This window comes from Syzygium oleosum, unplaced genomic scaffold (assembly GCF_021117445.2).
Source record: "Syzygium oleosum isolate NSW1041296 unplaced genomic scaffold, Sole_v2.1 Sole_v2.09, whole genome shotgun sequence".
In the NCBI taxonomy this organism is placed as follows: domain Eukaryota; kingdom Viridiplantae; phylum Streptophyta; class Magnoliopsida; order Myrtales; family Myrtaceae; genus Syzygium; species Syzygium oleosum.
The window spans coordinates 9177887-9205829 of NW_026607493.1; the positions used below are offsets into that span (position 1 = coordinate 9177887).

The window sequence follows — 27943 nt, forward strand, 5'->3', positions numbered from 1 at the left end:
TCTGTCACATGTGCACCATTTTGTGATTTTTCGTGATATTAATCAAATTTAACGGAGAGTAAATTTGTCACAAACGTACCAGTTTGCGATTTTTGATAGTCAAAAAATTAATTTAATGTAAATCTGTCACATATGTACCGATTTGAGATTTTTTATGGCTAAAAAATTAGTCTTTGATAAATTTATTACACGCGTACCAATTTAGGATTTTTCTTGATATTAATTAATTTTCTTTCCAAATCTTAAAGAAGGGAAATGTACAAATGAGGGAAGGGAGGTTAGAACCACTCCCATCAATCTCACGTATCCGGGATTCCAGATGCAGTACGAAACTGCGAATCTCAAAGACCAAGGAACACGGTCGCGTAACACGCCAAGCAACGAAAACGAGAAATGGCATTTCCTCTCCCCCTTCGTCACCTGGCTCTCCACCCGGCGTCCTCCGAGGTCCCACCGCACGAAACCACCACCACAACCCACCACTTCTCTTCTCCGTAAGCAATCCATACCGTACGTGGCTCGGGAGACTCGCTGAGTCGCTGTACCCCATTAACGAATCCGTGCACTGCCTCGGGAGTGACGAGACGGAAAGCCTCTTCTTGCCTCCGCTGCGAAGCATCCCGCACCCGGCCAAAGCTCGGTTTACGGACGGTTGTACTAGTGGTAAGAGGAAGACGACGCGGGGCCCGTTGTTTTCTGTTTTTTGGAGCCTTGCCATTCATTGCCATTTATTGATATCTGTATATATAGGCCTCAAGATTTCGTCTTTTTTCCTCCCCTAATAAGTATTTGCTCTTGCCCGCGCGCTTGCAACGCGTGTGGGGCTCTTTAGATGATTTCTGTAGTCGAGATTGTCATCTATCACGGGTTTCTCGAACTGGGTTTTCTCGATCATGTCGCAGAAGAGGCAGCAGGAGGATGGCAAGGCTCGATCGGATGGGAATTGCCCCGATGATAAGCGAAGACGAATACCCACCTTGAAGAAGTGGGTGGGAATGTTTGAGATTTATTGGAAAGTGTTTTTTTTTTTAAAGCTGTTGACTGCGTTTTCTGGTCCTGTTTTGTGTTTAAAGTGTCAATCTTGATGAGAGAGTATATGGAAATTTTTGCGGATGATGAAATATTTGCTTGCATGTGTTGTTGGTAGTTCCATAATTTCCTATCCGAGTAACATTTGAGGGTGGGAGTTCCGTAGAGGAACGTAAGGAATCACTGTTGTTTGAACTGGAAATCGCGGGCCACAATTTTCCATGACTATGCTGAGTACGAAATTATGAATTGGTTTCACCGCGGGGTATTCAGAAGTGTGTCAAGTTTTGTCAAGTTTCGTATAGTTCGGCTTTCTAGACAGGTTTCTATTTCTCGAATTTGAATGAGTTGAGAAAGAACAACATGTGTAGTTCGAAATGTGTCATGCCGGGCATGCTCTTTTTCTACAGCTTATCTGTGAATGAGAGATATGCGGGTGCAAACACGCCATTAGATAAGCATGGCATGTTCTCGACCGAGAAATATTTGGCTGACCAAGCAAAAGCCAAGTTGTTGCTTCCCCATTTATGATTGGCTGCTACTTTGGGCAATTTTCCCATCCCGGTTTCAACTTACAAGTGTTGAACTTTTTTTCTATGTGATAGTCTTCGAATATGTTACTCCTTTTGAGGAGTCAGAAAAATGGAGTAGCCAATGAATTCTTCTGGTCCTCTAATGTTTACATGATGTAGTTTTTGTCCACCTTTCGTCCTTATATTGTTACGGAAGGATCAAATATTGTTTTCTGAGGCTTGCTGCATGGTACTCCATTCCTACTTATCTTGGGAATTAACATTGATATTTGCTATGTCCAGTGTGGTTCTTGAAGTGATGAAGATGCAACCTGTTCAGCATCTGCTGGAGCCAATTCTAGAGCCTTTAATTCGAAAAGTTGTAAGTTTATTCTTTTGGAAAGTAAACGACATCATTTGTTAGTCATTTCGAGGTAATTGTCTGATTTAATTTGCTATTGACCTTGCTTCAACTTAATGATGATGGAACATGCTGGTAACATTTAATATGTCTTTCCAACTACAGCAGTTCATGCTTACCTTTACTTGTGTTCTTTAGTGGGATCTTTATCTAACTACGTTAAGAATCTGTTTGTTTTTGCTTTCGGGTGTGTTTAGTTGCTTTGGTATTGTATTTCTTATCAGCACTTGTTGTAAGCTTCAGTATCGTTGGGCTTTTGAAACGATGGTTAGTACCTACATGAAAAGCTATTGATTCTTATTTTGGTGATTGTGGTTCTTTTAAATGCTTTTGTGCTTGAAGGAAACTTTTTCATCCTGTTTACCTAGAACAACGCATGATGCTTTAAGTTGTTCGTATAAAAATCATGTAGTTGTTTGCGCATATTAACATCAATTAGAGTTGACTTTGTTGAATACAGGTTAAAGAGGAAGTCGATATTGCCTTGAAAAAGTACATGAACTCCATGAAATGGTAAGCATAGTCAAATCCACTTAATCCAGGAGTTGTCTCACCTGGGGTTAAAACAACTTCTTTTCCGGGCCATTATTCATCAGTTTAAGCACCTTCTCGAATAAGTATATCTAACACAAGACACTTTCTGTCCAGGAGTCATGAGAAAGAGGTACCTCATTTCGAAACAAGAAGCTTACAATTGCAGTTTATGAGCAATCTCTCTCTGCCTGTCTTTACTGGTGCCAGAATTGAGGGGGAAGAATGTTTCACTCTTAAAGTAGCTCTAGTTGATGCTCTTAGTGGACAGATCGTTGATTCTGGGCCTGAGTCTTCGGCCAAGGTTGAAATTGTTGTTCTGGAGGGTGACTTTGACAGCGATGAGACCGATAATTGGACAGTTGAAGAATTCAAGAACAACATTGTCAGAGAAAGGGAAGGAAAGAAGCCTCTTCTTACAGGAGAAGCAATTCTCAATCTTAAAGATGGTGTGTGTTCTTTGGGTGAGATTGCTTTCACTGATAATTCAAGCTGGACTAGGAGCCGTAGATTCAGAATAGGGGTACGAGTTTTAGATAACTTTGATGGGATTAGAATAAGGGAAGCAAAGACAGAATCCTTCATCGTCAGGGATCACCGTGGAGAACGTAAGTGCATATAGTATGACATCTTTCTATGATTTGTAGAATATTGATTCACAGAATTTCCTAATACACCATTTCCGTAGATGAGAAAGTTATCGCTTGTATGCATATTTTCGTTTGGTTTTGTTTTATGCAACTTTTAGTATTAAATTGCCAAAGCGAAGAGATTAATCGAAATCTCTCCATGTCTGGTTCTGCTCGCAGTGTACAAGAAGCACCACCCTCCCTCCTTGCTTGATGAAGTATGGAGATTGGAAAAGATTGGGAAAGATGGAGCTTTCCACAAACGCCTCAGTCGGGAAAACATCCACTCTGTGAAGGATTTTCTGACATTGCTACACATTGACCCTTCAAGGCTCCGACACGTAATTAATTGATCTCTCCCAATTTAAGTTTTACTTGGAATTCTTGTGAGCAAAATTCATCTTCAAAAGATGCATGATGTTCCTAGTTGGCAAATGTGATGATTTAAGCATTAGTGCACATATATTGACATATGTGGGCACAATAATCATAGTTAATCAAGCATCTCCTTTCCTCTCTGGAAACTTATTGGTTTTGATCATGTATGTCCAGATTCTTGGCACTGGTATGTCTGCTAAGATGTGGGAAGTTACTGTAGAGCATGCGCGTACTTGTGTGATTGATAAGAGGGTGTATCTATACTGCCCTCCTACCTCTCAGCTGAAAACTGGTGTCGTCTTCAATCTTGTGGGACAAGTGATGGGATTACTTTCAGATTGTCAGTATGTTCCTATCGAAAAGCTCTCCGAAACCGAGAAGGCAAACCCTACTTTTCACCTTGGATGTGTTCCTTATACCTGTTATACTTTTTTAATTGCTTTTTTGAGTTAATGTTAGCGTGTCTTCTATCCAGGTTGATGCGCACAACTTGGCTATTTCTGCCTTTCAGCACTGGGAGGAGGTAGTTTCTTTTGACGAAGAAGCATATTTCATCGCTGGCTCTTCACATGTATCAAGCGCTCCATGCAACTCGAGCTCACCCAAGACCGAGGGTTCGAACACTTGTAGGTTGTTGTCTTGTGAAAGGATAGGTGGATATGACTATGCCCAACCAAATGCATCGTCCCCAGATATTATCTCATCCATCTATTCCACGGGGGTTGTTAGTAGCTTAGACGACTATACATTGCACGGTATAGAGAACATGGGCCTTGGATACGATCAAACTCTTAGTTTCCCCAGTCAAGTTGCCAATTCCATGATTTGTGATGCGAGGTCTATGAGCCAAGATTTCTTTGATGAGGATCATCTGCAATTTTTCGATTCTGATTGTCCCCTTCCGTCTCAGAGCACGAATTTCGAATCACAGGCTGATCTGCAATGTGCTGTGAATGAGTTTCTGCTGAAGCCTTCCAATGCACAGAAGAGATGGAAGAAATTATTTAGCGTGTTGAAGTGGTTCTGGGTTAGAAAGATTGTTGTCATGAGAAGAACTCGTCAGCGGGAAATTCAGAGATGGTAAAGTCTTAGTGAAGGGAGGTTGGTCATGTTTCAAGATATTGCGACACCGGCGTTGCCTCACTAAATATTTGTGCGCATTTTTTTTTTCTAAATGTTGTAGTTTCAAATCAATTTTGGTGCACTTTTAGGTAGTGGGAAAGTTAGGTCTCTCCATTAGCTGTACAGCTAATGGCCGAGTGGATAGCATCTATTTTCCATGAACTTAATTTACAAGAGCAACCGGCCTGCCCCCGGCGAGCGGTCGGCGAGCCATCGCCACCTCGATCACAAAATCGAACCAAACGCGCCTGATGTAGGTATTCTCTTAGAAGACTTATGCAAACTTGCAGTGGTTGGTTTCCACAGATCTTGTGAATGACAAAGTTTCTTGATATTTACTGGAAGTTATAAAATTTGTTACAAAAGTATAATTGAGTCCTAAAATTTGTAAAAAGTGCAATCAAATCCTAAAATGTGTCAAATTGGTGCAATTGAGTCTTCCTGTTGACTACGCCCAACTTGGTTTACGGAAAATGCAGACGTGCCTTTTATTTATTTATTATTTTCTCTATCAAATGTGGTGATGACGTTCTTGGCGATGGTGGGGAATGGTCGGTAGGAGTTACCGGGCCCCAGCTAAGGGTTGGCAACCCTTGCCGACCGCAGGCGACGGCTGCCACTAGCGATAGGGGTGAGGTTTCAAGTTTCGTACAAGTTTCACCTGGAATCTATCAATGGGAATAAGTTCCTCATTTTTTTGGAACCTGAAACCTACTCTACATACGTATCTTGTCACAGGTTCTAGGGTCTACATAGGTTATACTTGTATTATTAATTGAACAATTGCAGTGAATTATTACCTTTAATGACTATCACTTGATGCTACGATCTACTGAAAATAACTTTTATATATATATATATATAGACACACGAAAAATATGAAATATTCCTTACCAAAAAAAAATATGAAATATTAACAAGTCATAAAATGAAAGTTAAGACTAGTGGTTTCAGATTATACACTAATTATTTAAAGTCATGAGACACCGCAAGATCACTCGAAAACATAGACAAAGAATAAACGCAAAAAACTTGTTTAAGCTTCCAGGTTCCACCTATCTAGAACCTGGAACCTACTCGTTAGGTTCCTTAATTTTTGGAATCTAGAACCTACCCTGCTTAACTTGGACCGTAGTAACTACAGGTTCAGGTTCCAGATTCTACCCTAGAATCAGCTCACCCCTAACTGGTGGCCCCAACTAGGTGGCGTGTTGTCTAGTTCTAAATTCTTTTTGTTTTCTTTTAATTTTAGCTTATTTTTGCAATTTAAATTAAATAAAATTTGTATTAAAAATCATATAACGATGTCATTTTCGTTTTATCTTTCGTGTTTTAGCCACGTTATAGAGAAAATATTTAAAAAAGTCATGTCAGCATTTTCCGTTAGTTAAGTTGGATGAAGTTAACGGACGAACTCAATTGCACCAATTTGATAAGTTTTAAGACTTGATTAAGCTTTTGCAAGTTTTATGATTCAATTGCACTTTCGTGACAAGTTTTAGGACTTTCGGTGTATATATCCCTTCGCAATAAGACTCTTTTAGGGGAAAGAATAAGTTGGAGCCGGCTCTTTTACAATCAAAAGAAATCAACTTTGGATTCCCTAAAGAAGCATCACTAACTTGGTTTGCTAAATTGATTACCTTATCTTTGAACGAAATGCCAAGCCGTTTTCCGTTTTTTCATTTGCTAGGAAAAAATACAGATCATAAGCAGAACATATATTTGTGCATATCACCTTTTTTTGGATGCAGGTCTTCAACACGAGTCTTGACTTTTGACTTTTGAGCCAGGGATGCAAATACTTGCTGATCACGGTCAGATTAGTTTAAGAAGAAAATGCTTCTTTCTACGATCAAGTTACCTTTAAAAACCAAACAAAGCATAAAGTCCATCCTTGCATCTGGCAAGGTAAACCACTCGTAACAACAAAGAGGCGCACATGGAGAACCAGAAAGGTCATGTCCTCGTGCTCACATATCCTGCTCAGGGCCACATCAACCCGCTTCTCCAGTTCGCCAAGCGCTTGGCCTCCAAAGGCCTCAGGGCCACTCTAGCCACCACCCATTACACCATTGGCTCCATTAAAGCGGAGAGGGTGCATGTCGAGCCAATCTCCGATGGCTTTGACGAGGGTGGCTATAAGCAAGCTCCTAGCACACAAGCGTATGTAGAGTCGTTCAAGAGAGTCGGCTCGAGAACACTATCCGAGCTCATCTCCAAGTTCTCTAAAACGGACCACCCTGTGAACTGTATTGTGTATGATTCATTGCTTCCGTGGGCTCTTGATGTGGCGCAAAGCTTTGGGATATATGCAGCTGTTTTATTAACCAACTCAGCTTCTGTCTGCTCCTTTTACTGGTACATTCACCAGGGTCGGCTGACTTTGCCCCTGTGCCCCGATGCGCTGCCCATCGTGCTGCCCGGCCTTCCTCTGCTTGAATTCTCTGACTTACCGAGCTTTCTTGCGGATTCCAAGGGTCAGTCGGCTTATCTGGCTTTGATTATGGAGAAATTTGCTCGCCTGGAAGAAAATGACTGGGTGTTCTGCAATTCCTTTGAAGAGTTGGAGGCTGAGGTGAGCATGTACCTTTCTCGTCCGTGGAGCTTTTTAAGATCTTGAGAAGTAATTACCTATTTCTTCCAAGAAAGTTACCTGGTTGTCTGACGCTGATCACATGGAATGGAAACTTCAGTGCTTCTGTAAGGGCATAATTCAATCAAAATGATATACGCTATTTGTGTGCTCCATCATCAATATTGTCGAGATTATCAGACAAGAAGAGAGATAGTAGAGAAGAATTAGAGCAACAGGTCCTGATTGTGATATTATTTGAAAATGCCTAGGCAAGTTTACGAGGAGCTAGACATGCACCACACCTTTTCTGGTCTGAGATTAGGATTGTCTGAATTCCAATCATGCGCTTGGACAAAATATTTTGGTGGTCCTATTCATCTAGATTGGATTTGCAAATGAGTGATTGCTTTTGCAGCCCCTTTTCTTCAGTTAATTTTGTTACTTCGTTTCCATTCATCAGCTTGTGAATGCCTTATTTGGAATTTGGCCATTGGTGATGGTTGGCCCGTTGGTACCATCAGCTTATGTCGACCGGCAGATCGATGGGGACACATCATATGGAGGCAGTCTCTGGAACCCCACCGGTGACCAGTGCTCGAGATGGCTCGACAAAAGACCGCCGGGTTCAGTGATATACGTATCGTTCGGGAGCATGGGAAACATTTCTGCGGACCAAGTTGAAGAAATAGCATCTGGCTTGAAAGCAACCAACAAGCACTTCATTTGGGTATTGAAGGATTTCGAGCACAAGCTGAAATCGCCCGTCGAGTTCCTTGATTCGATCCAGCAAAGAGGGCTAGTTGTGGAATGGTGCAACCAATTGGAGGTGCTAGCTCATCGAGCAGTGGGCTGCTTCGTGACGCACTGCGGGTGGAACTCGACCCTGGAGGGATTGAGCCTGGGCGTGCCCATGGTGGGGGTCCCGCTGTGGAGCGACCAGCCGACCAATGCCGAGTTTCTGGAGGAGAAGTGGCGAGTCGGACTGAGAGCCAGAAAGGGCGAGCAAGGGATGGTGACCAGGGAAGAAGTAGAGAGGTGCGTGAGGGAAGTCGTGGAGGGAGAGAGGAGCGAAGAGTTCAAGAAGAACGCTTTGAAATGGAAAGACGAAGCTAAGAGAGCTGCGAGTAAAGGCGGGAGCTCGGACAAGCATCTCGATGAGTTTGTGGCGAAGATAAGGGAAGGAGGGGGAAGATGCATTGCAGAACCATGATCTGAGGGTTTTTTTTAACTTGCTTGCTTGTATCTACCAATAAGTGCATCTATTGTGCTTGAAACCAAGATCAAATGTCCTATGCAGCCTTTTATGGTAAAGTATTTGCCTAGCGTTTGCGACCCATAATAATTGTGCATGTTTACGGTAAAGCGAACCCACAGTTGCGAATGTTTCATGACTTGGAAAGCAATTGGGGTAAAGTCGACAGCTGCTTTGGCGACCCACCGTGAGAAAAAAAAGTAGTTTTCAGTGATTGAGTTTGTGGAATTTTTGTTCTTTGTATCACTTTTGGCAGTGCAAGATGCTTCTCTAGTCAGGTGGGCTTCCTGATTTTTTCCTATTTATAATACTAAGTTACTCTACCATGTGACATCGAGTAATACATATATAACATGAGAAAGTGTTCATTCGGAAGAAAGTAAAAAAATTTGTTAAAGGACATGAGGATGCGAAAGCTCAAAAAATATATCCTCAGAAGATTGATAGAATGGTTAAACGATTAATATGAATGCATCATATTTGAATATCGCCTCTTATTAAAAGTAGTCTCGGCAACCATAGCCATTTTCAATCGGTAAAATTTTACTTGATGCAAAGTGGATAGAGCGTTTTGGGTGTATCCATGAAAATTGATTGAGTAAAGAAAGTTTGGATTTTTAAATTATTTCAATGCCAATAAATGATAATGTGACTTGGGCGACCATGATGGCTTGCTCTATCTGTCTTTTCGTGCATCTTTTAGGCATAGGTATGTAGCAAAAGCAAATGTGGGCCATCTTTGGAGCCTTTACTTTCGGTTCAGGCTGCACAGAAAGTTGGTGTCTAATTCTTGAATTTCAAAACGACCCCACACGAGTTTTTCAGAAGAAATTGTTGTTACCTGTCATGGATGAGACCCTTTAGAGGAAAAATACAAAGAATACGTGTCAGTGTCATCCTGCCCTCTGAAGTTAACGATTAGATAATGTCTTACATTCGCACGCCAAAGGTTCCTTAGTTTCACCTGGATTGTGAAACTTATGGCTTTCAACCTAATTACACTTTCCGGCTTATGAAAAAGTTGTAAACTCGTGATGAGTTTAAGATTTAGATATCTACCAAATGGAACACAAACATAGTACAAACATCTGCATCAGTCTTTTTGGGTGATTACAAACATCAGATCAGAGGTTACCTCTTTTTACAGCTAGTTTGCAACAGATGCTAATTTTGCATGTTCTTTAATCAAGTGGCTTTGTTGTGCCATCATGGTTATAATGAGTAGGCATCATTACTAAAATTGCTCATACGAAGAAATTTTGATTTTTGTCGAAGAATGATTCATGTCGTGTTCGAGCGATGTTCACGCGACACAGTACAAGACGCCGACTCATTGGTGCCGTAATCCATTCTTCTTTCCTGACCCATAGAGTTACTCCTACGTGCTTCTTTAAGAATAATGTGCATAAAGAAATTGAACATAGGGAAGTAAATTTCAAAAAAAGAAAAAAAAAACAGGGAACTGCCCACGTTGGAACTTAGAATTCTGTGTTTGTAGTGGTCAGAGAAGGAATTTTCGTAGCAGTCAACTTTCGCCAGCGAATTTACAAAAGGACCCTCGTGAGTACACAACCTTCTTTTTGTTTTCATTTGTCAAAAAAATGAAAAAGTCTTAAACAAAGAATAGACTATGCTGCTAGGTTGCCACCATTTCTTTAATCTGTCTTGACTCTGTCTGAGCTGGTTCAAATCTCGTACTAATAATCTCTGACACAATCAGAGAGAGAGAGAAGAGAGAGAGAGAGAATTGGTCTCTGTCTCATCATCAAGAACCAAGAAAGCACTTCAAGATTTGTGTTCTTGAATCTTGACCTGTTTGTTGGGTCTGAGTTTGAGGATTGAGGTTTCTGCTGTTTCTTCTTGTGGGTGTGTCTGGAGTTTGAAAGATCTTCAGATAGATAGATGGCTACGTTTTCAGGGACCACACAAAAGTGCAAGGCATGTGAGAAGACCGTCTATTTTGTTGAACAGCTTACAGCTGACAACAAGGTCTATCACAGGACTTGCTTCAGATGCCACCACTGCAAGGGCACTCTAAAGGTATATGAACCAATCTCTAGTTCCTTTGCTTTCTTTTAGTTGATCACATCTACAGTGAACCTCTTTTGTTGGATTTTCTCAACTCTGGTTCATCTCAGTTTTGATGGAGAGGTGATGGATGGGGATCGAATTTGTCTTTACAACTTTCAGCTTGGTATTCGTGTGAAGGTTGGAGGATTGGCAGAGGTGGGAGCAATTAGAGATGCGTATTGATTTACACAATATTTAATTATTGAATCACCTTATCATCATAAAGCTTAAACTTTAGATCGGTTAGAGGAATGATTGCACAAAATTCTACTTGTTATCGAAGTGGGAGGCCCAGTGTTTGAATTTTTAAAGGCGCAGTAATCAAGACCCGTGTTTCATTTTTAGGTCGAATCCTAGCCTAGATGTAAGGAAAGTGTTATAACGTATGGTATTGAATCATGCCTTCGTTAACAGCTGAAGTTCTGTAGGTTGCTATCATTATTTATAGTGTGAACTAAAAATTGAGATTTCCCTTCTAATGAGGTACTGTGAATTAAAACCTGAGCTTCTCATGGAAGATCAAATAGAATTTGTCGATCCGAGGATTGGTAGATAGTGATCAGCAAATGGAGCTTTCTATTAACAGAATTATTTTCATCGATATGTCCGGGGCTTGTGGCTCGTGAGCAAGAAATGAGGTTGTTATCAGAGAATGCTGGAAGATTGTTGGGACTGGTGTTGTCTCAGTCATTGGAGTATTGCTAGGAGCTTCTTGACAGGGTCGAATGCTCTTCACCAAGTGATCAAATTGCCTATTCTTCAAGACCGCATCGAATGTCTTTTATCTCTTCCACTGTCCATGCCGAGATTTGACGCAAACATTTGATTGATCTCATTATCCTTTGCTTTCTAATGGAATTTGGTCTAGTTGGATCAAGTTCTGCTCATATTTATCTTGGTTTTGCTTCTGTGATGATTACCTCTCTAAATCTCTAATATTCTTCTTATTTCCTGCAGCTGAGTAACTACTCCTCCTTTGAGGGCGTATTATATTGCAAGCCCCACTTTGATCAACTGTTTAAGATGACTGGCAGCTTAAATAAAAGTTTTGAAGGTAATTGAAAGTCACTAACATAGACATTAATCTCTCAATGATTCACTTGTTGATCAGTTCATTTTTCATGTCTATGTAGGTACTCCGAGAACTGTTAATAAATCTGCTGATCAGGTAACCTTTATTTGCCAAGTCCCCATTCAACTAGCTTCACTATAAGAGCTAGATTTTGTTAAATCAGTTGCTTCTGCGATATATTGTGTTCTTAAGATTATGTTAAGATGCTTATAATGGTTGATTTTGGACAGGTACAAACAAACAGCAAAGTCTCAAGGTTCTTTTCTGGAACCCAAGAGAAGTGTGTTGCGTGCAAAAAGACTGTTTATCCAATTGAAAAGGTAAACATCAGAAACATGCTGGCAAGCTACTACTTTTTATGGAGTCATATTTTGGTATCAACCAAACACTAAGCCTGAATTCAAAAGTAATTGCTTGTGACTGAGGCTGGTCATCATGTTAATTGATGATTGATCTACCCTTGGTGGCCCAATGATATTCTCATTACCTTACTGAAATTGGAAGCCTGTGTGATCATTCACTTCTTCTGCAGCCTCTTCTGTCATGTTTTCTATTCTAAAGAAGTTTTATGTTAGAAAATTGTAAGCGATGTGGAATAAGTACAGCACAATCATCCACCAAATTCAGAGTAAACCCGAGTAATTTGGCAGCATAATTGATGTCGTTCACATTGTGATCACACAAAGTACAAAATGAAAAACTCCAGTGAATGACAGTCATTTTAGCATGAGTTTTTGTATTTCCTTTCCGTATGACTTCACCTTAGCTATCCTTCTTTCTATATATAATTGTTTTATAGGAGGATCGGTGATTTGATGCAATTTACATATGAGGATAATTTATCTCGGGAGTTCATTCTTATCCGTCTTGTAGCTTCTTAAATTTATCTGTTGGCTACTAATTTTTTCAGGTGGCAGTTGATGGAACATCATATCATAAAGCTTGTTTCAGATGCAGCCATGGAGGTTGTGTCATTAGCCCATCGAACTACATCACTCATCTGAATCGCCTCTTCTGTAAGCACCACCATAACCAACTTTTTAAGGTTAAGGGGAATTTTAGCCAGCTAGACAAGCATGCAAAGATAGAAGAGGTGCCTAAGTTGCCTGTTGCAGAAGTTGCAGAGTAAACTCCAATGATATTCTTTAATACGCTCCTCTAAGTGACTAAGTTGGATAGTATGTCTCAGTCAACGTGTGGATGATTAGTAAGGTGTCCTAGAGGAAACAATGAATGGCCATCGTTTCCTCCTAAAACACGAACCATTTCATTGTTTGTTTACTCACAGGTTTTACAGTTTGTGGCTTAATTTTTTGGTTTGAGAGTGTGGGCAAGGTCAAAGAGGTTTGGAAAAGACAATGATTAGGGAGACAGTATTGAGATTTTTATATTATAAATTTGAGGTTTTTGTATTATTGTAGTGTGAAGTCGTTTCGCTTTCTCCCAGTATGAAACCAACTCCCTGAGGCCAACACAGACTTATCTGGTTTGTTATTTTTGCTCTCCATTTTCGATGCTTGCTCTGATGTTTCCATGCAGTTATGGACATGATCTGATCTGATTAAAATGTAGAGAGTTGCATGGGACAGATTCTGATCAAATGTGACTAGTTCACAAGTTAGTGTACTTATGCATGTTAATGTCTTATAAACACACTCTTCTCCATCAGTTCGTAACAGTTTTTTCCTGCACAAAGTCAAACTCGTAATCGAGCTGATGAGAAGCAATCCTGCGTATAAAGATGCAGAAAATGAAATGTCGCGGAACATCAGAACTCAAAAGAACACGTGAGAGAAGTAAATAGCTTTATTGCCTTTTCAGTAGACCTCCCCTGCTGAATATTCATCATTTAGTCTCTAATAGAAGGGAAAGATAGTGGTTCTTACTTGTTATAAGCAAATAGACCAGTATCATGCTAAAGACAAACTAGAAATCAGTTGCTGAGTGCAGAACGATGATACAGCATGTGGTCAATCAGAGTGATGTAAGTTACACGGATGGGAAATATTTGTTTAGGTTGAAGGGCAGTGAGTAGAATTCTTCACTTCTTGTATCGCCTTTGAATGACTTGAATTTGTCCCACCACTCCTTGCCCCGGTCTTTTCTGATTGCACCATCCTTCTTATGCAATGTATTATCCAGGAAATATGCCAAACAGCCCGCGACAAATGGTTCCGAAGACAGAGGAACGTTGATCATGTCATTGAACTTGTAAAATTGAGAAAATAAGAGAACTTTAGTCAAAAGAGTAGTCATCCACAAATAAAGGCCTACCATTCAAACCGCATACACGACTATACAAAATGTAGAGATATATATGAAAAAGAAGTTTTGCATACCCATCGTGCTCCAGTGTGAACTGGACCATAACCATTGATTGCAGTGTATTCATTGAAGTACTGCGGCACAGACAATCCCATGAAGACAGAGAAACCTAATATGAACTTCGTCCGAAAGCTATTTAGATTGCAAAACTGAAGCAAGCTCAGACCGACAGACCCTGCACATATAGAGTAGATGATCATCACAAAAGAAGACTGATCAACTAACATAAGAGATTACATGCTTGCCATATCGTCAACCTGAGAAACTCACCCACGTATGCAAAGAAAAGACAATAAAGAGCAGCGACAATGGGTGCGGGGATGGAAGCAAAAACTGCTCCAAATTTTCCTGCACAAACATGAAAATGTAGTTGTTTGTAAATAGGATAAGTTCCTATTAAAGGAAAAGACTTGCTTTGTTTTGCATTTTCATTTCACTCTTGCAGAAATGTTGTTTTGAAATCCTTTATGTGTGCATGTGTAAACCAGATGTCATACGTGTAACACATACCCAGAACAGAGAAGAAAATCATAAATCCAGCCGCTATCTGCACAACCCTTCTACTGCCAACACGCGTTACAGCCAAGAGGCCGGCATTTTCTCTACATTAAGCAGAAGAGTTTCATGTTATGTTCTCTTCCTCGTCTTATCTGTATGCCATAGAGAAATGTTTCTCATAGTGAAGTTCTTACACTGATACAGAGGAACCATTTACTGTCCCAAACACGCCAGATAACAGGATGCCAAAACCCTGGAAAGGATATGAAAAATCGATTAGCATGTAAACGCCAGGATAAAGTAGTCATCAAAAGACTTATTCACCCAAAAAAATCCTTGAAAGCAATAACCAATTCCAATGCTGCTATTAGTCGGTGAGAAAACCTGATGTGTAATTACCTTTATGAGGATTGTTCACGCCAAGAGTAAAAAGGAAAACACCCAGATAGTTCGAGGAGTTCAGCTGAATTTAGGGACAATGGATATGAGAACAAGACAGCGCTATATATAGAGGGAAAGGACCGCGTATTTCCTTTCATGGTTTTACAGCTTTTGCCTTCTTTCTTTCGGATGTTCACATATTTTCAATCTTACTACTTAAGATAATTTTTCGTTTTCCTTGATCTAGCAGTTTCCAATTAGGTGGCTAGAGGTTATCATTCTCCATCCCGAAAATTATAGTTCCCACTGGACTCCAGGACAGCGGGAATAATAATATGCTTATTCTCATATAAGCTCGGTGTAGTCTTCCTATTTCTTTTTTTGCAGGTCAGAGTCTTGGATCTGCAGGGGTGTTGTACAGATCCCAAATGACACAAAGATGTGGAGACTTCATTCTCTTGAAAATCTAGCATTGTGCGGTAAAGACAAGCCATTGAGGTAACATGTCCCTATTCGCAGATCAGATGCGAAAACTTGAAATGTCCCTACTCCAAATTACCAGGTGTTGTAAATTTCACGTTAGTACATGTAAAAAGAGTTACAGTAAGGAAATCAGACGCCAAAAGTGCAATAAAGGGACCATCCCCAGTCCTTGGGGATTCCAAACTATGCATTTGTAAATCTATGATAAGGAGCAATTTCTTACCTGCCAGCCAACACCACGACTGAGAACGGACGGTGGTAAAGGAGTCGCGCTTGCATATCTTGAAACTGCCATGAATGCGCCAGTAGACTGTGCAGAGCCATGCATATATTTCTTTAACTAATTTAAAATATTGAAGCATATAAGTTCAAGAGAAACCAACAGTCAAAAGACATACCTCCACGAGAGCAACAAACGAAGCCATCATCATTGCAAAGGCTTCACCAGCATCGAAGGAAGGTGCTCCCCATTGAAAAGGATACGGAACTCTTATCCTACCAGCCCAAATTTCAGTCAGGATAGTAAACTTGAAATATAGATAGATAATTTACTTTTATTAGGTCCTGTTTTCTTTTCACACTTCTGTAGCAATGACCATATTCAGGTGAGTGGCAAAAGAAAAAAAGAAATTTCAAAATAGAAAGCACGTCAGTCAAGTTCGTAATGTTTCATCCACGTTATCGGTCAAAGATCATTTTCATGAGTTGAACTCGATAACATATCATGTCCACAACAGATGAAGTCCTCACCAATCTCTTATTGATGAACCAATATAATTATCAATAACTAGAAATGAAATAGTTTACAGCATCTCAAGGTTCTCCCAACTTGTCAATGTCAGCAATTTCATTAGTGTTACGTCCACAGTGGGCTTATGTGTAGAAGACAAGCATGATACATTGAAAAGAAGAAAAAGAAACTGACCATGGAGCAGCGTCTATGAGTCCAGAACGATCTGTGCGGCAGCTTAATTGCGTCTTTGGTGCAGCATTGTTATAAGCCCCACCAACAGTTAGTAGATGAGCATAGATCCACACAATTACCACCGAGAATATGACACAAAATCGATCGAACGCATGTTTTCCTGATTGTATAACATGAGGCATGTACTGCAAAGCCAAAATTTACAACACAACTTCAACTCTGTGAAGTCCCTCTCCCAACTCATATAACGATGAAATTGTAAGGATTTATTGGAAATTGAAGGTATAAATCTTGGCATGAACATTCGAACATGCCTTTCAAAGGACAAACCTGGGAAATGAATACTAAAATTATGAGCTCTGGAAGCCCAACTTCCACGCATTTGGCGACCTGAAAATACAAAGCTAATGAATGACGATGTCAAGGATATACTGTCTATAGGCATGCACAGCTTGCACGTAGCAAGAAAGAACATTTACCCCAGGAAAACCCAACTCATATAGCCCAAATCCTAGTACAGCCACCAATGGGACAGTTGAAAGTGGACTCAAGAACCTGAAAATTGAATAGCAATTGAGCAACCGTTGTTTTATGGACTACAATGGGAAGGCACTCATGGTCCTCCAAGTACTATGCCTGATCGTGCAAACTAATGCATCAGTACACGCACTTCAGAAATCATCTTCACTCAGACTACAGCAGAGATTACTCCCATTTCGAATTATGGTGCTAGAACTAAGTGAGTTTTTGTAGCTCAGAGAGATAGAGAGAGAGTACCTTGTAACATTCCGCCAGAGGCCACTGAATCCTAGGACAATCTGAAGAATGGAAGCAACAATAAGAGATCCCTGGATTGCCCTCATAATTCTCTTGAATCTCTGAATGCATCGTAACAGGATCACAATGTCATATCAAAGAAAAATCTAACAATAATGCTGACCTGTGCACTGAAATGATAAGCAACTTTAGTATAAAAACCATAATAAAAGAAGATGTGTTCAGATGGAAATACATCAACAGGGTCTGAATTATCACTGAATCGACCGGCAAGGATAATGGAGATTGTAGTAGGAACAAATGTATAAGACCCTCCGATCACAGCAGGCAATCGAGTCCCAAACAGAGTTTGCTGCAATGTGTTTATACCAGCCACGAAAAGTAGTGTCTGGATCACCTCCGCCTTCTCCTCCTATTAAATAGTGAGATCAATCACATAGTTAAACATTTTCTTGAGACAATTGGCGAATTTTAGCCATCATGTTTTCAAATGGAGCAACTCCTTACATTTCTACCTCCCATTTGCGGGACAAGGGCAGTAGGTATGAGCACAGTTGTACCCAGCATAACTAGAAAATGTTGGAAGCCAAGGAGAATAGCTTCAGCTGCATACATCCCAAACAATTCATACAATTAAATCAGAGCCTCTTCTAGAGCTGAATTCAAGATATAAAAGTTGGTACTAAGTAATAACAAAAGAAGAGACATTAAGTTTCAAAATAACAGATGAGAATGGAGATACAAAAATAACAGCAAAGTAGGATTGCAACGACTTCTGCAAATCAGCCTTCTATACCACCACAAATTCATCAACAGAAAAATCGTTCTTCCTGCCTAATAATAAAAAAAATGACAGGAGAAACAGGGGATTCTTACCAATAAAGTGACTCACTTGGCAAAAGCGACCATAGACTGGATAATTCGACAAACTTATAATCTATACACACGTGATGGAATTCACTTACGTGAAATTCCAACACATTAATTACCATCACCCGTGAAGAATTACCAATCACATATAAAAGTTTTGTGATCTCAGCTCATATATATATATATATATGAACACATAAAAAGAACTTACTCTGATGCATCACATGGAATCATATGAACCATACTTAAGAAAACTGGCAGAACTGGCCTGGAATAGTGAGCTTGAAAATGAGCTCCAGAAACCAATGGAAGAGGATAATCAGTGAAGGAAAAGAGTTACTCACGCCATGGAGGAGGACTTGTGATGCAGTATGAAACATTGGGCAGTTGATCCTTTGGTGGGTGTGGTGGCGGCTCATCAGCTTTTGCAGCCATTTTTCTTCTACTTCTCTACCCTCTCTCTCTCTCTCTCTCTCTCGCTCGCTCTGACACTGTTCTTGAAAGAACCAAGAACACACCCAGCCCGGATTTCAAGAAGCACACAACAATGCACGAAAAAAAAATGGACAAGCCTCAAGATTATTACAAAAGACTGAATCACTAGAATCAACCCGTCTGGAAAAAGATGGTAAACGGGAGGAATAAAGAGAAAGTAGGAGGATAAGAGGTTCGAAAACAAAAGTGAATCTCTAAAGGGTTGGAACAGGGACCAAAAAGACGGGAATCACTGGCTCGAAAAAGTTCGAGGAAAGAAGCTAGAGAGATAAAAAGTGGCCCCTTCACTCGCACAGCATTGGGAAGCCAGATCAAGAAGCGTTAAAGCTCAAAACTCTACTCGAGAAACCGAGCAGCCAAGAGGTTTTTCATTTTGACACAATGCGGGTGAGAGACACCGAGGACGTGAATGCACCTGAAGAACAGTCGAATGTGTGAGAAACGTGAAGTTGGTGGTAGAAACTAGAAAGAAGAAGCAAGCATGGAGCCAAAGACCATGCGAAACTTTCTTTATCCAAGTTCGAAATAATTTTCATTTGACAAGAAAGTCATGAACTAAATTAAAAAATAATAATAATTTTACGAAGTTCGCAAATCTCAGATCTGTAAATGAACAGTGGCATTTACTAGGCAACAGTCTCAGGTTTCCATAGTTGATAAAGCAAATCGTAGTTTTTTTATTAGAAACAAAAAGAGTAAATAAAAGGGCATTCTAATTTGTCCCCTTCTTAATAGCTTTCTTTTGTTTTCATTTTTTTTTAATTTTCCTGTCAATTTTATCCATGCCCTTCAAGCCATGCATGTCAAGATCATGGCGGTGAAACAGCCTCAACAAGATCTGCTCCTTATCAGTTGCCACCTAACCTTAAATTATTATTATGGTCTTGTTTCGTGTAAACGAGTCACCAGTAAGAACTGAGAATGGACAGCTGAGGGGGAGAAGGAAATGGAGTTGTCTTTCCCTGTCAATTTTATCCATGCCCTTCAAGCCATTTATGTCAAGATCATGGCGGTGAAGAAGCCTCAACAAGATCTGCTCCTTATCAGTCACCACCTAACCTTAAATTATTGTTAGGGTCCTGTTTCGGGTTAAAAAGTGACAAGAAAGAACTGAGAATTGACAGCTGATGGGGGGAAAGGAAATGGAGTTGTCTCTTTCGTTTTGGTCGCTCTACGAGTCAATCTCCTCCATGGTAGGACCACAGAGTTACCAGATTCTCTAGCCTTTCTTTTGGGCGCTTTTGGATGCTTCCATGGGATCTCAAATGGTGGTTTGGCACATCCATCTCTCTCTCTCTCTCTCTCTCTCTCTCTCCCTCCTTTCTTGGTTCGGTGGATGTTCAACTTCAATCCATTTTAGGGGGGAAGTGATAGGAATTGAATAATTTGCAGACATTGGACGTAATCAGACCCAGATGCTACAGCTAGCAAATAATGAAAGAGCCTAGTGCCGCTTCTAGCACCCAAAGAGCGCGACTAGGAGTAGGCATGTTTGGCAATGGAAAGCGGCAAGCATTTGCATCGTCTTTACTGACATTATTGGGGTTAATTCCAAAAAAAAGAACAAATTTTAGGTCGATGGATAATTCTGGCCCGAACTTTTTTTTGTCCGGTAAAAAAGCACTAACTTTAGGTCAATGGACAAATTTGGCCTAAACTTTTTTTTGTCTCGTAAAAAAGCATCAACTTTAGATCGAGGGATAATTTTGGCCCTAACTTTTTTTTGTCTAATAAAAAAGCATCAATTTTCACTTAAATCCAAAATCTGGCCCTCATTGACTTAGAACCATTGATTATCTAACTTGACTATTCCACCTTAGCAATAAATTCACGTGGCTTGCTGACTGGATTTAAAGCAATATTCATTGTCTTATTCTCTAAGTCACAATTTGAAGAATAACGGTGAAATTGTTTGTCTCATTTGCTTCACCGGCAAGTAAAAAATATCTCCAGATTGAATCTCTTTGGGCAAATGTAATCTGAAGCTGACCATTGCCTGTCGACGGACGCCATGGACAAGATTCGCCAAGCTCACCACTATAACCTTCTTTCTCAAACAATGGTGAAAGTCAATGGGGGGCCAGATTTGGGATCATGATGAAAGTTATTGATTTTTTATGAGACAAAAAAAAATTGGGGCTAGAATTGTCACTTGACCTAAAGTTTGTGTTTTTTTATGGGATAAATAAAAATTCGAGCCAAAATTGTCCATTGACCTAAAGTTAGTGCTTTTTTATGGGACAAAAAAAAGTTCGAGTCAGAATTGTCTCTCGACCTAAAGTTGATGCTTTTTTTTGGAATTAGGCCGACATTATTGTACCGAAGTTCAAAACACAATAAAGGGTTTTTCCAGAGGATTTTCATTATAAGCGGAAGTTATTCTTCTTTCCATAAAATAAAAAGTTAATATTACGAGAAACTCCAAATTAGTACACATATAATAAATTTACCTCATTAATTCTTTGATCATGAAATATCCCAAATTGGTATATCTGTGAAAAATTTATTCCAAACTAATTTTTTGACCACAAAAAACCTTAAACAGGTACGTTTGTGACAAATTTACCTCCGTTAGTTTCTATTAAATTGTATTAATACAATGAAAAATCACAAACTAGTATGTCCATGACAAACGGAGAGTAAAACCTCAAACCAATATACCCGTCAACTGTCAAGGGTCATTCAGTTTAGCAATTTGACGGTAAAATTTAACGAAAACTATCGAAGGGTAAAATTGTCACAGGTGTACCTTGTAGTAAAAAAATTAGTTTAGAGTGATCAATGCCAACAAAAGCTGCCAGTTATTGCACAAATGTATCAATTTGGAGTTTTTCGTGATATTAACCCTATAACAAAAGATCTTGTTCTTTTTACTGTGCATTGGAGACTTGGCAATATAACCTTGTGAAAAAAGAAGAAGAAATTCATAGAGATGGATTTGTTATTATTTTTTTGGTTAATACCATGAAAGACCTCAAACTGGTATGCCTGTGACAATTTTACCCCAAACTAATTTTTTGACCACCAAAAACCCCAAACTAGTATACATATGACAAATTTACTCCAAACTAATTTTTTGACCACTAAAAACCTCAAACTGGTATATTTGTGATAAATTTACTCTCCATTAGTTTCCATTAAATTGGATTAATACAAAAAAAAAATCACAAATTAGTACACCTGCGACAAACAGAAGGTAAAACATAAAACTGGTATATAAGTCAACTACCGAGTGTCATTTAACAAGCAATTTGACTGTAAAATTTAATAGAAACAAACTGAGGGTAAATTTGTCACAAATGTACCAGTTTGAAGTTTTTGGTAATCAAAAAATTAGTTTGGGATAAAATTGTCACGATTATATCAGTTTTTGGTTTTTCGTAGTATTAACCCTTTTTTTTTTTCAGCCTTCCTTTAAAGACTCAATACAGTGTAAGAGCACGTCAATTTTGAAGTGTAGTGACTATTCAAACATAATTTCAAATGTTACATCTCCTCAAAAGGTCGCAAGTGAAACATCTTCCGCGCATCATGCTTTTTGGAACAAAATGGTTCCTCGCACCATACTATCTAACAATGACATCATTGCCCTTTTACAGCCGATTGAGTCAATGGTCTTATTTTGACAACCCATTTTCTCTTTCTCCACCAAAATAAAATGCATACAAAGAACGACAATTCGAAACTATAAGTATGAAATCATAGTAAATATTATTAGAATATACATCATATAGGTTTATATATACACATACAATAAACCCATTCTTAGCTCCGATTTGAAATTGCTTCTGTAAGTGCCAACTCAATTGGATATAATAAAACCCTGTTGGTCCTAACACAAATATCTAGAAGTAATTTCGTATTCGACGTTGAAATAATACAGTTAATCGGATTCAGGTTCTAGGAGGCTTTCATACATACATATTTATGTAAATGATTTTGTATATCTACTTTTAATAGAACAATGACAGACTTTTGACATTTAATTATTTTGCAATGTTTCGGATTTAGCATGACGAGGTTTAGAAGACGTTCTATTTAACAACTATGAGGTAAAAACTTAAATAGTTAAGCTTAATAGAGGTGAAAATCATATGGTTCTCTTCTCTTTCATAGCATCGTTCTCATGGTAATGCGAGGAATCAAGTGAATTTAGAACGGCATGTACTTTTTGTATTTGGGATTGAGATTACTATCAAGCAAATTAGATTTTGAAAAGTATAAGCAAGATATTCAAAGTCATTTGAGTGAGATATCTTTATAATTTATTTGAAAAATTAAGATAACCTTTTCGTACTTTAACAGAAATATTATAGCATAAATGGTTCGTGAACTTTGATTCATTGTGTGATGTTGTCCATGAATTGTTAATTTGTGAAATGTGATCCCTAAGCTTTGGCCCAATGTGCAATATTGCTCCTAAACTTTTAATTTATTTGATGTGATTTATAAACTATTGATAAATGTTCAATGTAGTCCCTAAATTATATGGAAAATGTTTAAAAGTTCAGAGACCACATTAAACAAATTAAAAGTCTAGGGACAACATTGCACATTGGATCAAAGTTTAGTGACTGCATTGAACAAATTAAAAGTTCAGGGATGATATTGCACATAAATTAAAAGAAGGGAAAATTTCAAAAAGGGGCCCGAAGTGGAGTAATTTTCTCAAATAAGGGTCTAAAGTGAACATATTGCCTTCAACTAAGGCCTTTCGGTGACGGTCGCCTCGCCGGAGATGGGGTAGTTAGTATGTTCTTTGCCCTTCCATCCCGAGAGGGCACCCTCGGCTAGGCCGAGGTGAGGGCGGGCCTTGCTTGACACGCGGTGAGGTTAACCCGCCTCGCTCGCCCAAGTGAGGCAACCCACTGCGCGCGAGGGTCGGCAACCTGCCGGGTGGCGACGACCTCGGAGGGAAGAGAGGAAAAAAAAAAAGAAAAGGAAAAGAAAAAAACAGAAAAAGAAAAAAAGAAAAAAAAAAGTAAAAAGACAAAAATACCCCCTGCTCGACGGAGGGAAGAGAGGAAAAAAAAAAAAGGAAAAAAAAAAAACAGAAAAAGGAAAAAAAAAGAGACAAAAATACCCTTTACCCATGAGGTTAGGTCCTTATTTGAAACTAATATGGTTATTTCAAGTCCTTATTTGAGATAAGATTCACTTCAGACCCTCATTTAAGAAAATGAGGGCATTTTAGGTCCTTATTTGAGAAAATGTCCATTTCAGGCTCTTATTTGAGAAAATAACTCCACTTTGGGCTCCTTTTTATATTTTTCCCTTAAAAAAATTTACTATTTGTGTCATTTTCCCTAAAAGATATTATCTTTTAAATTTTTTTAGAATGTGAAGCGAATGGATGGACCCCTGCTAATATTCACATGGGCTTTAAGTAGCCAGTTCCATAGCCTTCAGAAGGCCCAATGAAAGCCCACTTAATTTATCATCCTCCGTTTCTCTTCCCTTCTTTGCTCGGGTAATTTCCCACGGTGATTTCATTTACTAAAGTTTTACTTGTGAATAATGACCACCAAATATTGGAATTAGGTCATTAAATATGATTTTCAATCACTAAAACAATTAAGGTAATATTATTAATTTTATGGGAATTCAGTAAGTGCTTTGTCGAAAAACTAGTGAATGGATAAACGGGCGGATGCAAAGCTTTAATTTGAATATCGCAAGCTAATAACTTTAGTAAAATCTCAATTAAAGACGAGATATATCGATATTACATGCAAAAATAGAATATTGCAAATATTACATCGAAGAAATAGCGGTGGGGAGAAACAATGACCGCTCTTAGCCCCTTTGATCTGTCCTTCAATGGACGTGTAGTCAATTTTTATGGTGGTAATGTCCTAAACAAATGAGGGTTTGTGATACGATACAATAATATGCCTCAAACACGACATAGAGTTAACGAGTCTAGGATGTAACCTTGTCAACTCATTCAACATGATTAATGAACGGGATATGTTTTAAGTTCAGCCCATGCAACTCGAATTTAACCCGTTGGAGTAAACGAGGCACGTCAACTTTATTAATGGAAAAATTTCTATTGACCTCTTTAATCTAAATTAGCTTTATATTTCTTTTTTTTAGTAGTAATGTTTATGATATAAAATAAGTTGACATTAATTATTGCTATAATCTGACTAAGTTAAATTTACAATGTTTTCCATATTCTAAGCAAAAAACAAAAAGACATTCATGATAGAGTGACCAAATTCGACCAGTGTAATTGAATTCGGGTCGAAATTTTTTTGACATGATTAATAAACGAGTCGTGTTCGAATTGACCCATTTATAGACTTATTTTTTAATCGAATAATAGCATTTTATTTTCAATCGAATATATAGTCGGTACTTTTCCTATGGCCGAAAAAAAAAAAGAAAAAAAGGAAAATACCGAAAAAGCCCCGGCCCGAGCCTCGACTTCCATTCGTCTTCTTCATCGTTCACGCGGCGACTTCGGACCAATCGGAACCGCTCCGATCCGATCCGATCCCATCCGATCATCCTCGAACCGATCGCGGACTCCAAACGCCTTCCACGCCGGCGATTCCGATGCTGTACGTCGCCGCAATCCTCTCTTTTGCTTCGCGCGTTGTTGCGGCCATTCGATGCTTCTTCTTCTGCCGATTTTTCTCCCAAGTCCTGGCTCGGCGATGGCCGTCGCTGCTTGTATCCGAGAAATCCGGAACCATCTCGCTCCCGTCGCCGTGTTTCCTTGTTGCAGCAGCTTAGGTTCGATCGATGTCGGAAAGGCGCGTTTGGCCGGAGAAACCGACACGCGCGCGCGACGAAAGTTGCATTTGCCCTACATAGATACTGTAATTCCCAGCTGCTGTTCAGGAGTTGTGCTGTAGCTTTGCGAGTTATCATCGGCGGTTGTAGAATCAAAGGTTGTCGGGCCTCTCTGGTCTGGACTTTGACTCATGGTTGTATTAAGATGACAGTTGCTCTTTTTCATGGTCAAGAGAATGGTAGGAAGGGCCGACCTGTGTGGCAAGCTTATCTGTCGGTGTTATCACGGGCGTGTCGGGTTGGTGCCATAGCTGCTTGACCCGGCAAGGACAATGACAGTTTGGACTTGAAGGGGCTTCTCTTTTTTTTCTTCAAAGAACAAAAATTTCTGCGACATATGGTTTTAGTTTGAGCTCCTTCTGCAAACTTGCAGTAGACGAGTTGCTTGTTCTGTCGGGGGCTCTGATCAGAGATGTTGGTTAAACAGGTGCAGTAGCTCAGTCTGTTTCTGCTCAAGGTGATGTCTAGCAATTTGCAGCTTGAACCTGAAAGTGAGTACCTGTGAATGTCATTTGCACTGTAGATCGAGCCCTATTTGGTAGGATGCGTTCTTGTTCGATGGTGTCATGCCCAGTGGGACCGTTTATAAGCGTTAAGTTTTTCTTTTTGGGTCTAGCATCTTTAGCGCAAGCCTAATGATTTCCCACATTTCGGAGAAATTTCCTGCATTTCAACGTGTTATAAAGATGTGCTCTATGCTTTGTCTGGAAATTGACTCGCGAAAGATTCTTATGACTTATTTTTACAGGGAATCTGCTTTTACTAACGAAACTGGAAACCGCTTCTTTTGCTGGATGTGGCTTAGGACTTCCAGAGGAGGTGGGAAAGTAGGTTGACTGAACCTGAGTCATGGGACAATCCTCATGTTTTAGTGCCATGTTCTTCTCGGGAGATAATCATTCCGACGACTCAGCAACACAGCGTATGTTTGCTTGAACTTTATGAGTAAGTGACTGCTGATCAATCTTTTCATCTAATGTGCGGTTCCTTACACAATTGGTAACCGATAGATTTTCCAGTTCTAGAAGTGCTCTTGGGAGATAGTGCATCAAAGCAATTAGTTAAATCAACAGTTCCGTTCTTTGAGGTGCTTATCCAATTAAACTGGCTTTGGAAACAACGAAAAGAACCAAACCGTATCATTTCATTCCGCCTTGTTGGGCTCCCATTTTTGTCTAGTTTTTGACTCGAAATTCATTGATATGCTCTTTGGCAGCTTCTTACTTTTCCTATATGTCTTGCTGGCAAATCATTGCCTAGTGAATTTTTTCTTTCCTCACCTTTGAGAACATTTTTTTGCTGAACCAACTTTCAGAACTCAACTGGAGACGTAGATATGTTGCACCAGGACATTACTTTTCGAAGAGCAACTACAAACCCAATGACTTCTTTGGGATGATTTATACTCGAGTGCTTGTATTCATAGTTCAAACTTCGATCTATTGTCACAATGGTCAATGGGTGAAAATGGAAAATTGCTCTGCATAAAATCAAGGTGATTTATGGAAGTTGAAGTATGTTGGAGCTGGTTACCGGTGAACAGCTACCAGCTTACGCCCCTTAAGAGTTCATATTGAGATCTTCTCCTGGTAGAATTGTCGGTATCGAAGCAGATTTCCATACAAAAGGTCCATAGATGCGCACAGCACAGCACGCTCACCCATGCCGTTTGATTCCACGTCCTTAAAACAGTTGCTTTGATTTTTTCCTTTTTATAGATCTATTCATCTGGTTATTCTGGCTAGGGGGTTCTTTTCTATTGCCTTGAGGGCTAGCGAATGCAAGATGATGTTTTGTCTTTATGATGCTCTGTCCGTTTGCTATCTGCAGGAGTTTTAATTGAAGTTGGCTTCTGGGGCAGGGGATGATGTCGGAGCACCGAAAGTGACGGCGGTTTTTCTTTTCCAACTTGCATTTCAGGTGGTTCACCACGCCGATCACTCAAATCTCATCAAGTCGCTATCGAGATTCGAGACAGAAGTCTGTCTTTCAAACTGCAGACTCGTGCAGCACAAGAAAAAAAGATCCTTCATCACACGGAGCTCAACCTTGCAAGTCATTCTAACCGGGAAGTGTTGTTGCGAGAAAAAGTTTTTTAAGTTCCGTTTCGTGGTGAAAGAAGAATGATAGGTAGAGATGGAGACACACTCGTTAAAAGACAGTCAGTGTGTCAATGTCTCAATAATTCCCCATCGCAGCAAATCGCCCACACAGGGGGCGATGATGTTAACGCGCGTGATTTAACCCCATCCCATCTCTCTCTCCCTCTCCCTCTCCCTCTCCCTCCTGCGCACACAGTTTTGCAGACACTACTACCCACATTTGGAAATCTCCATTGGCTCGACTTTCGGACAAAAGGGTCATATCCTGCGCGAGTGAATTCGACATCCCCTCTTGACCAAAAAAAAAAAAAAAGTCGACATCCCCTCAAAGGAGGAGCAACATCGCCACTTGCGTAGTTGGTCGTTTGCCCGGAGAGAAGCATCGTACTTTTCATTATCTGGGAAAAAGGGAAAGGCTTTTTTTTTCTTCCTCTTGTGGTTGAAAAGTACACCTGAATCTTTCTTCACTGAAACCCAAGGCCGCTTCTGAGGATGCTTACCGAAGCATGACCCCCTTCCCTGAATTCAATTTCTATTTATCCTTTTCCTCTTTCTTTTCTCTTTTTGTGTTTCCTCCTCCCTGCTATAAAACAGAGTGCATTTATGTTAGAGAAGCACCACAACTGTCTTGGCTTGGGTGGTGCATGTCGGGACAGCTCGGGACAACCTTAGCTGTCCTCCTTCGTTCC

General features: G+C 39.7%; 4 protein-coding genes and 1 long non-coding RNA gene across 9 annotated transcripts; 4 read left to right on the top strand and 1 right to left on the bottom strand.

The window, feature by feature from the left end:
* Nucleotides 1-308: 308 nt before the first annotated feature.
* LOC115694600 (calmodulin-binding protein 60 A) lies at nucleotides 309-4966 on the top strand. Its single transcript, XM_030621688.2, has 7 exons — nucleotides 309-985; nucleotides 1845-1923; nucleotides 2423-2475; nucleotides 2611-3101; nucleotides 3303-3463; nucleotides 3675-3881; nucleotides 3976-4966. The coding sequence occupies exons 1-7, from the start codon at nucleotides 894-896 to the stop codon at nucleotides 4582-4584; spliced, it is 1692 nt and encodes a 563-aa protein (XP_030477548.2). The 5' UTR covers nucleotides 309-893; the 3' UTR covers nucleotides 4585-4966.
* Nucleotides 4967-6380: 1414 nt separating this feature from the next.
* LOC115694623 (flavonol 7-O-beta-glucosyltransferase UGT74F1-like) lies at nucleotides 6381-8753 on the top strand. The gene is made up of 2 exons (XM_030621717.2): nucleotides 6381-7200; nucleotides 7661-8753. The coding sequence occupies exons 1-2, from the start codon at nucleotides 6565-6567 to the stop codon at nucleotides 8408-8410; spliced, it is 1386 nt and encodes a 461-aa protein (XP_030477577.2). The 5' UTR covers nucleotides 6381-6564; the 3' UTR covers nucleotides 8411-8753.
* Nucleotides 8754-10164: 1411 nt separating this feature from the next.
* LOC115694654 (LIM domain-containing protein WLIM1-like) lies at nucleotides 10165-13009 on the top strand. Of its 2 annotated transcripts, XM_030583605.2 has the most exons (6): nucleotides 10353-10492; nucleotides 10591-10678; nucleotides 11480-11576; nucleotides 11656-11690; nucleotides 11825-11914; nucleotides 12505-13009. In XM_030583605.2, the coding sequence occupies exons 2-6, from the start codon at nucleotides 10607-10609 to the stop codon at nucleotides 12721-12723; spliced, it is 513 nt and encodes a 170-aa protein (XP_030439465.1). In that variant the 5' UTR covers nucleotides 10353-10492; nucleotides 10591-10606; the 3' UTR covers nucleotides 12724-13009. The 2 variants fall into 2 exon arrangements, with proteins under 2 accessions (XP_030477613.1, XP_030439465.1); XM_030621753.2 differs by lacking the exon at nucleotides 10591-10678 and having other exon boundaries at nucleotides 10165-10492.
* Nucleotides 13010-13382: 373 nt separating this feature from the next.
* On the bottom strand, nucleotides 13383-18873 carry LOC115694615 (nucleobase-ascorbate transporter 6-like). The gene is made up of 14 exons (XM_056315002.1): nucleotides 18198-18873; nucleotides 17491-17588; nucleotides 17219-17395; nucleotides 16984-17084; nucleotides 16686-16761; nucleotides 16537-16596; nucleotides 16207-16391; nucleotides 15680-15776; nucleotides 15505-15591; nucleotides 14612-14670; nucleotides 14430-14521; nucleotides 14190-14267; nucleotides 13934-14094; nucleotides 13383-13802 (listed from the first exon to the last, which is right to left on the bottom strand). Exons 1-14 carry the CDS (start codon nucleotides 18286-18288, stop codon nucleotides 13584-13586), a joined length of 1581 nt encoding a protein of 526 aa, XP_056170977.1. The 5' UTR covers nucleotides 18289-18873; the 3' UTR covers nucleotides 13383-13583.
* A 5623-nt stretch (nucleotides 18874-24496) lies between these two features.
* LOC115692612 (uncharacterized) lies at nucleotides 24497-27404 on the top strand. 4 transcript variants are annotated; one of them, XR_008817270.1, is made up of 4 exons: nucleotides 24725-25579; nucleotides 25676-25743; nucleotides 25901-26078; nucleotides 26986-27404. It is a non-coding gene; the product is annotated as an uncharacterized LOC115692612 (long non-coding RNA). The 4 variants fall into 4 exon arrangements; XR_008817271.1 differs by having other exon boundaries at nucleotides 24717-25390; nucleotides 25526-26078; XR_008817269.1 differs by having other exon boundaries at nucleotides 24724-25579; nucleotides 25676-26078.
* Nucleotides 27405-27943: the final 539 nt, after the last annotated feature.

What these genes read in the sequence shown, in the direction of transcription:
- LOC115694600 (XM_030621688.2), top strand. Translation starts at nt 894, where the DNA reads ATGTCGCAGAAGAGGCAGCAGGAGGATGGCAAGGCTCGATCGGATGGG. An exon ending in CGAATACCCACCTTGAAGAA is followed by an intron (nt 986 to 1,844) that starts GTGGGTGGGAAT and finishes TGCTATGTCCAG; the next exon opens with TGTGGTTCTTGAAGTGATGA. An exon ending in AGCCTTTAATTCGAAAAGTT is followed by an intron (nt 1,924 to 2,422) that starts GTAAGTTTATTC and finishes TGTTGAATACAG; the next exon opens with GTTAAAGAGGAAGTCGATAT.
- LOC115694654 (XM_030621753.2), top strand. Translation starts at nt 10,355, where the DNA reads ATGGCTACGTTTTCAGGGACCACACAAAAGTGCAAGGCATGTGAGAAG. An exon ending in CTTAAATAAAAGTTTTGAAG is followed by an intron (nt 11,577 to 11,655) that starts GTAATTGAAAGT and finishes ATGTCTATGTAG; the next exon opens with GTACTCCGAGAACTGTTAAT. An exon ending in CTGTTTATCCAATTGAAAAG is followed by an intron (nt 11,915 to 12,504) that starts GTAAACATCAGA and finishes TAATTTTTTCAG; the next exon opens with GTGGCAGTTGATGGAACATC.
- LOC115694615 (XM_056315002.1), bottom strand. Translation starts at nt 18,288, where the DNA reads ATGGCTGCAAAAGCTGATGAGCCGCCACCACACCCACCAAAGGATCAA. An exon ending in ATAATTCAGACCCTGTTGAT is followed by an intron (nt 17,085 to 17,218) that starts GTATTTCCATCT and finishes CGATGCATTCAG; the next exon opens with AGATTCAAGAGAATTATGAG. An exon ending in CTCTGGCGGAATGTTACAAG is followed by an intron (nt 16,762 to 16,983) that starts GTACTCTCTCTC and finishes TTCAATTTTCAG; the next exon opens with GTTCTTGAGTCCACTTTCAA.
- LOC115694623 (XM_030621717.2), top strand. Translation starts at nt 6,565, where the DNA reads ATGGAGAACCAGAAAGGTCATGTCCTCGTGCTCACATATCCTGCTCAG. An exon ending in TTGAAGAGTTGGAGGCTGAG is followed by an intron (nt 7,201 to 7,660) that starts GTGAGCATGTAC and finishes TCCATTCATCAG; the next exon opens with CTTGTGAATGCCTTATTTGG.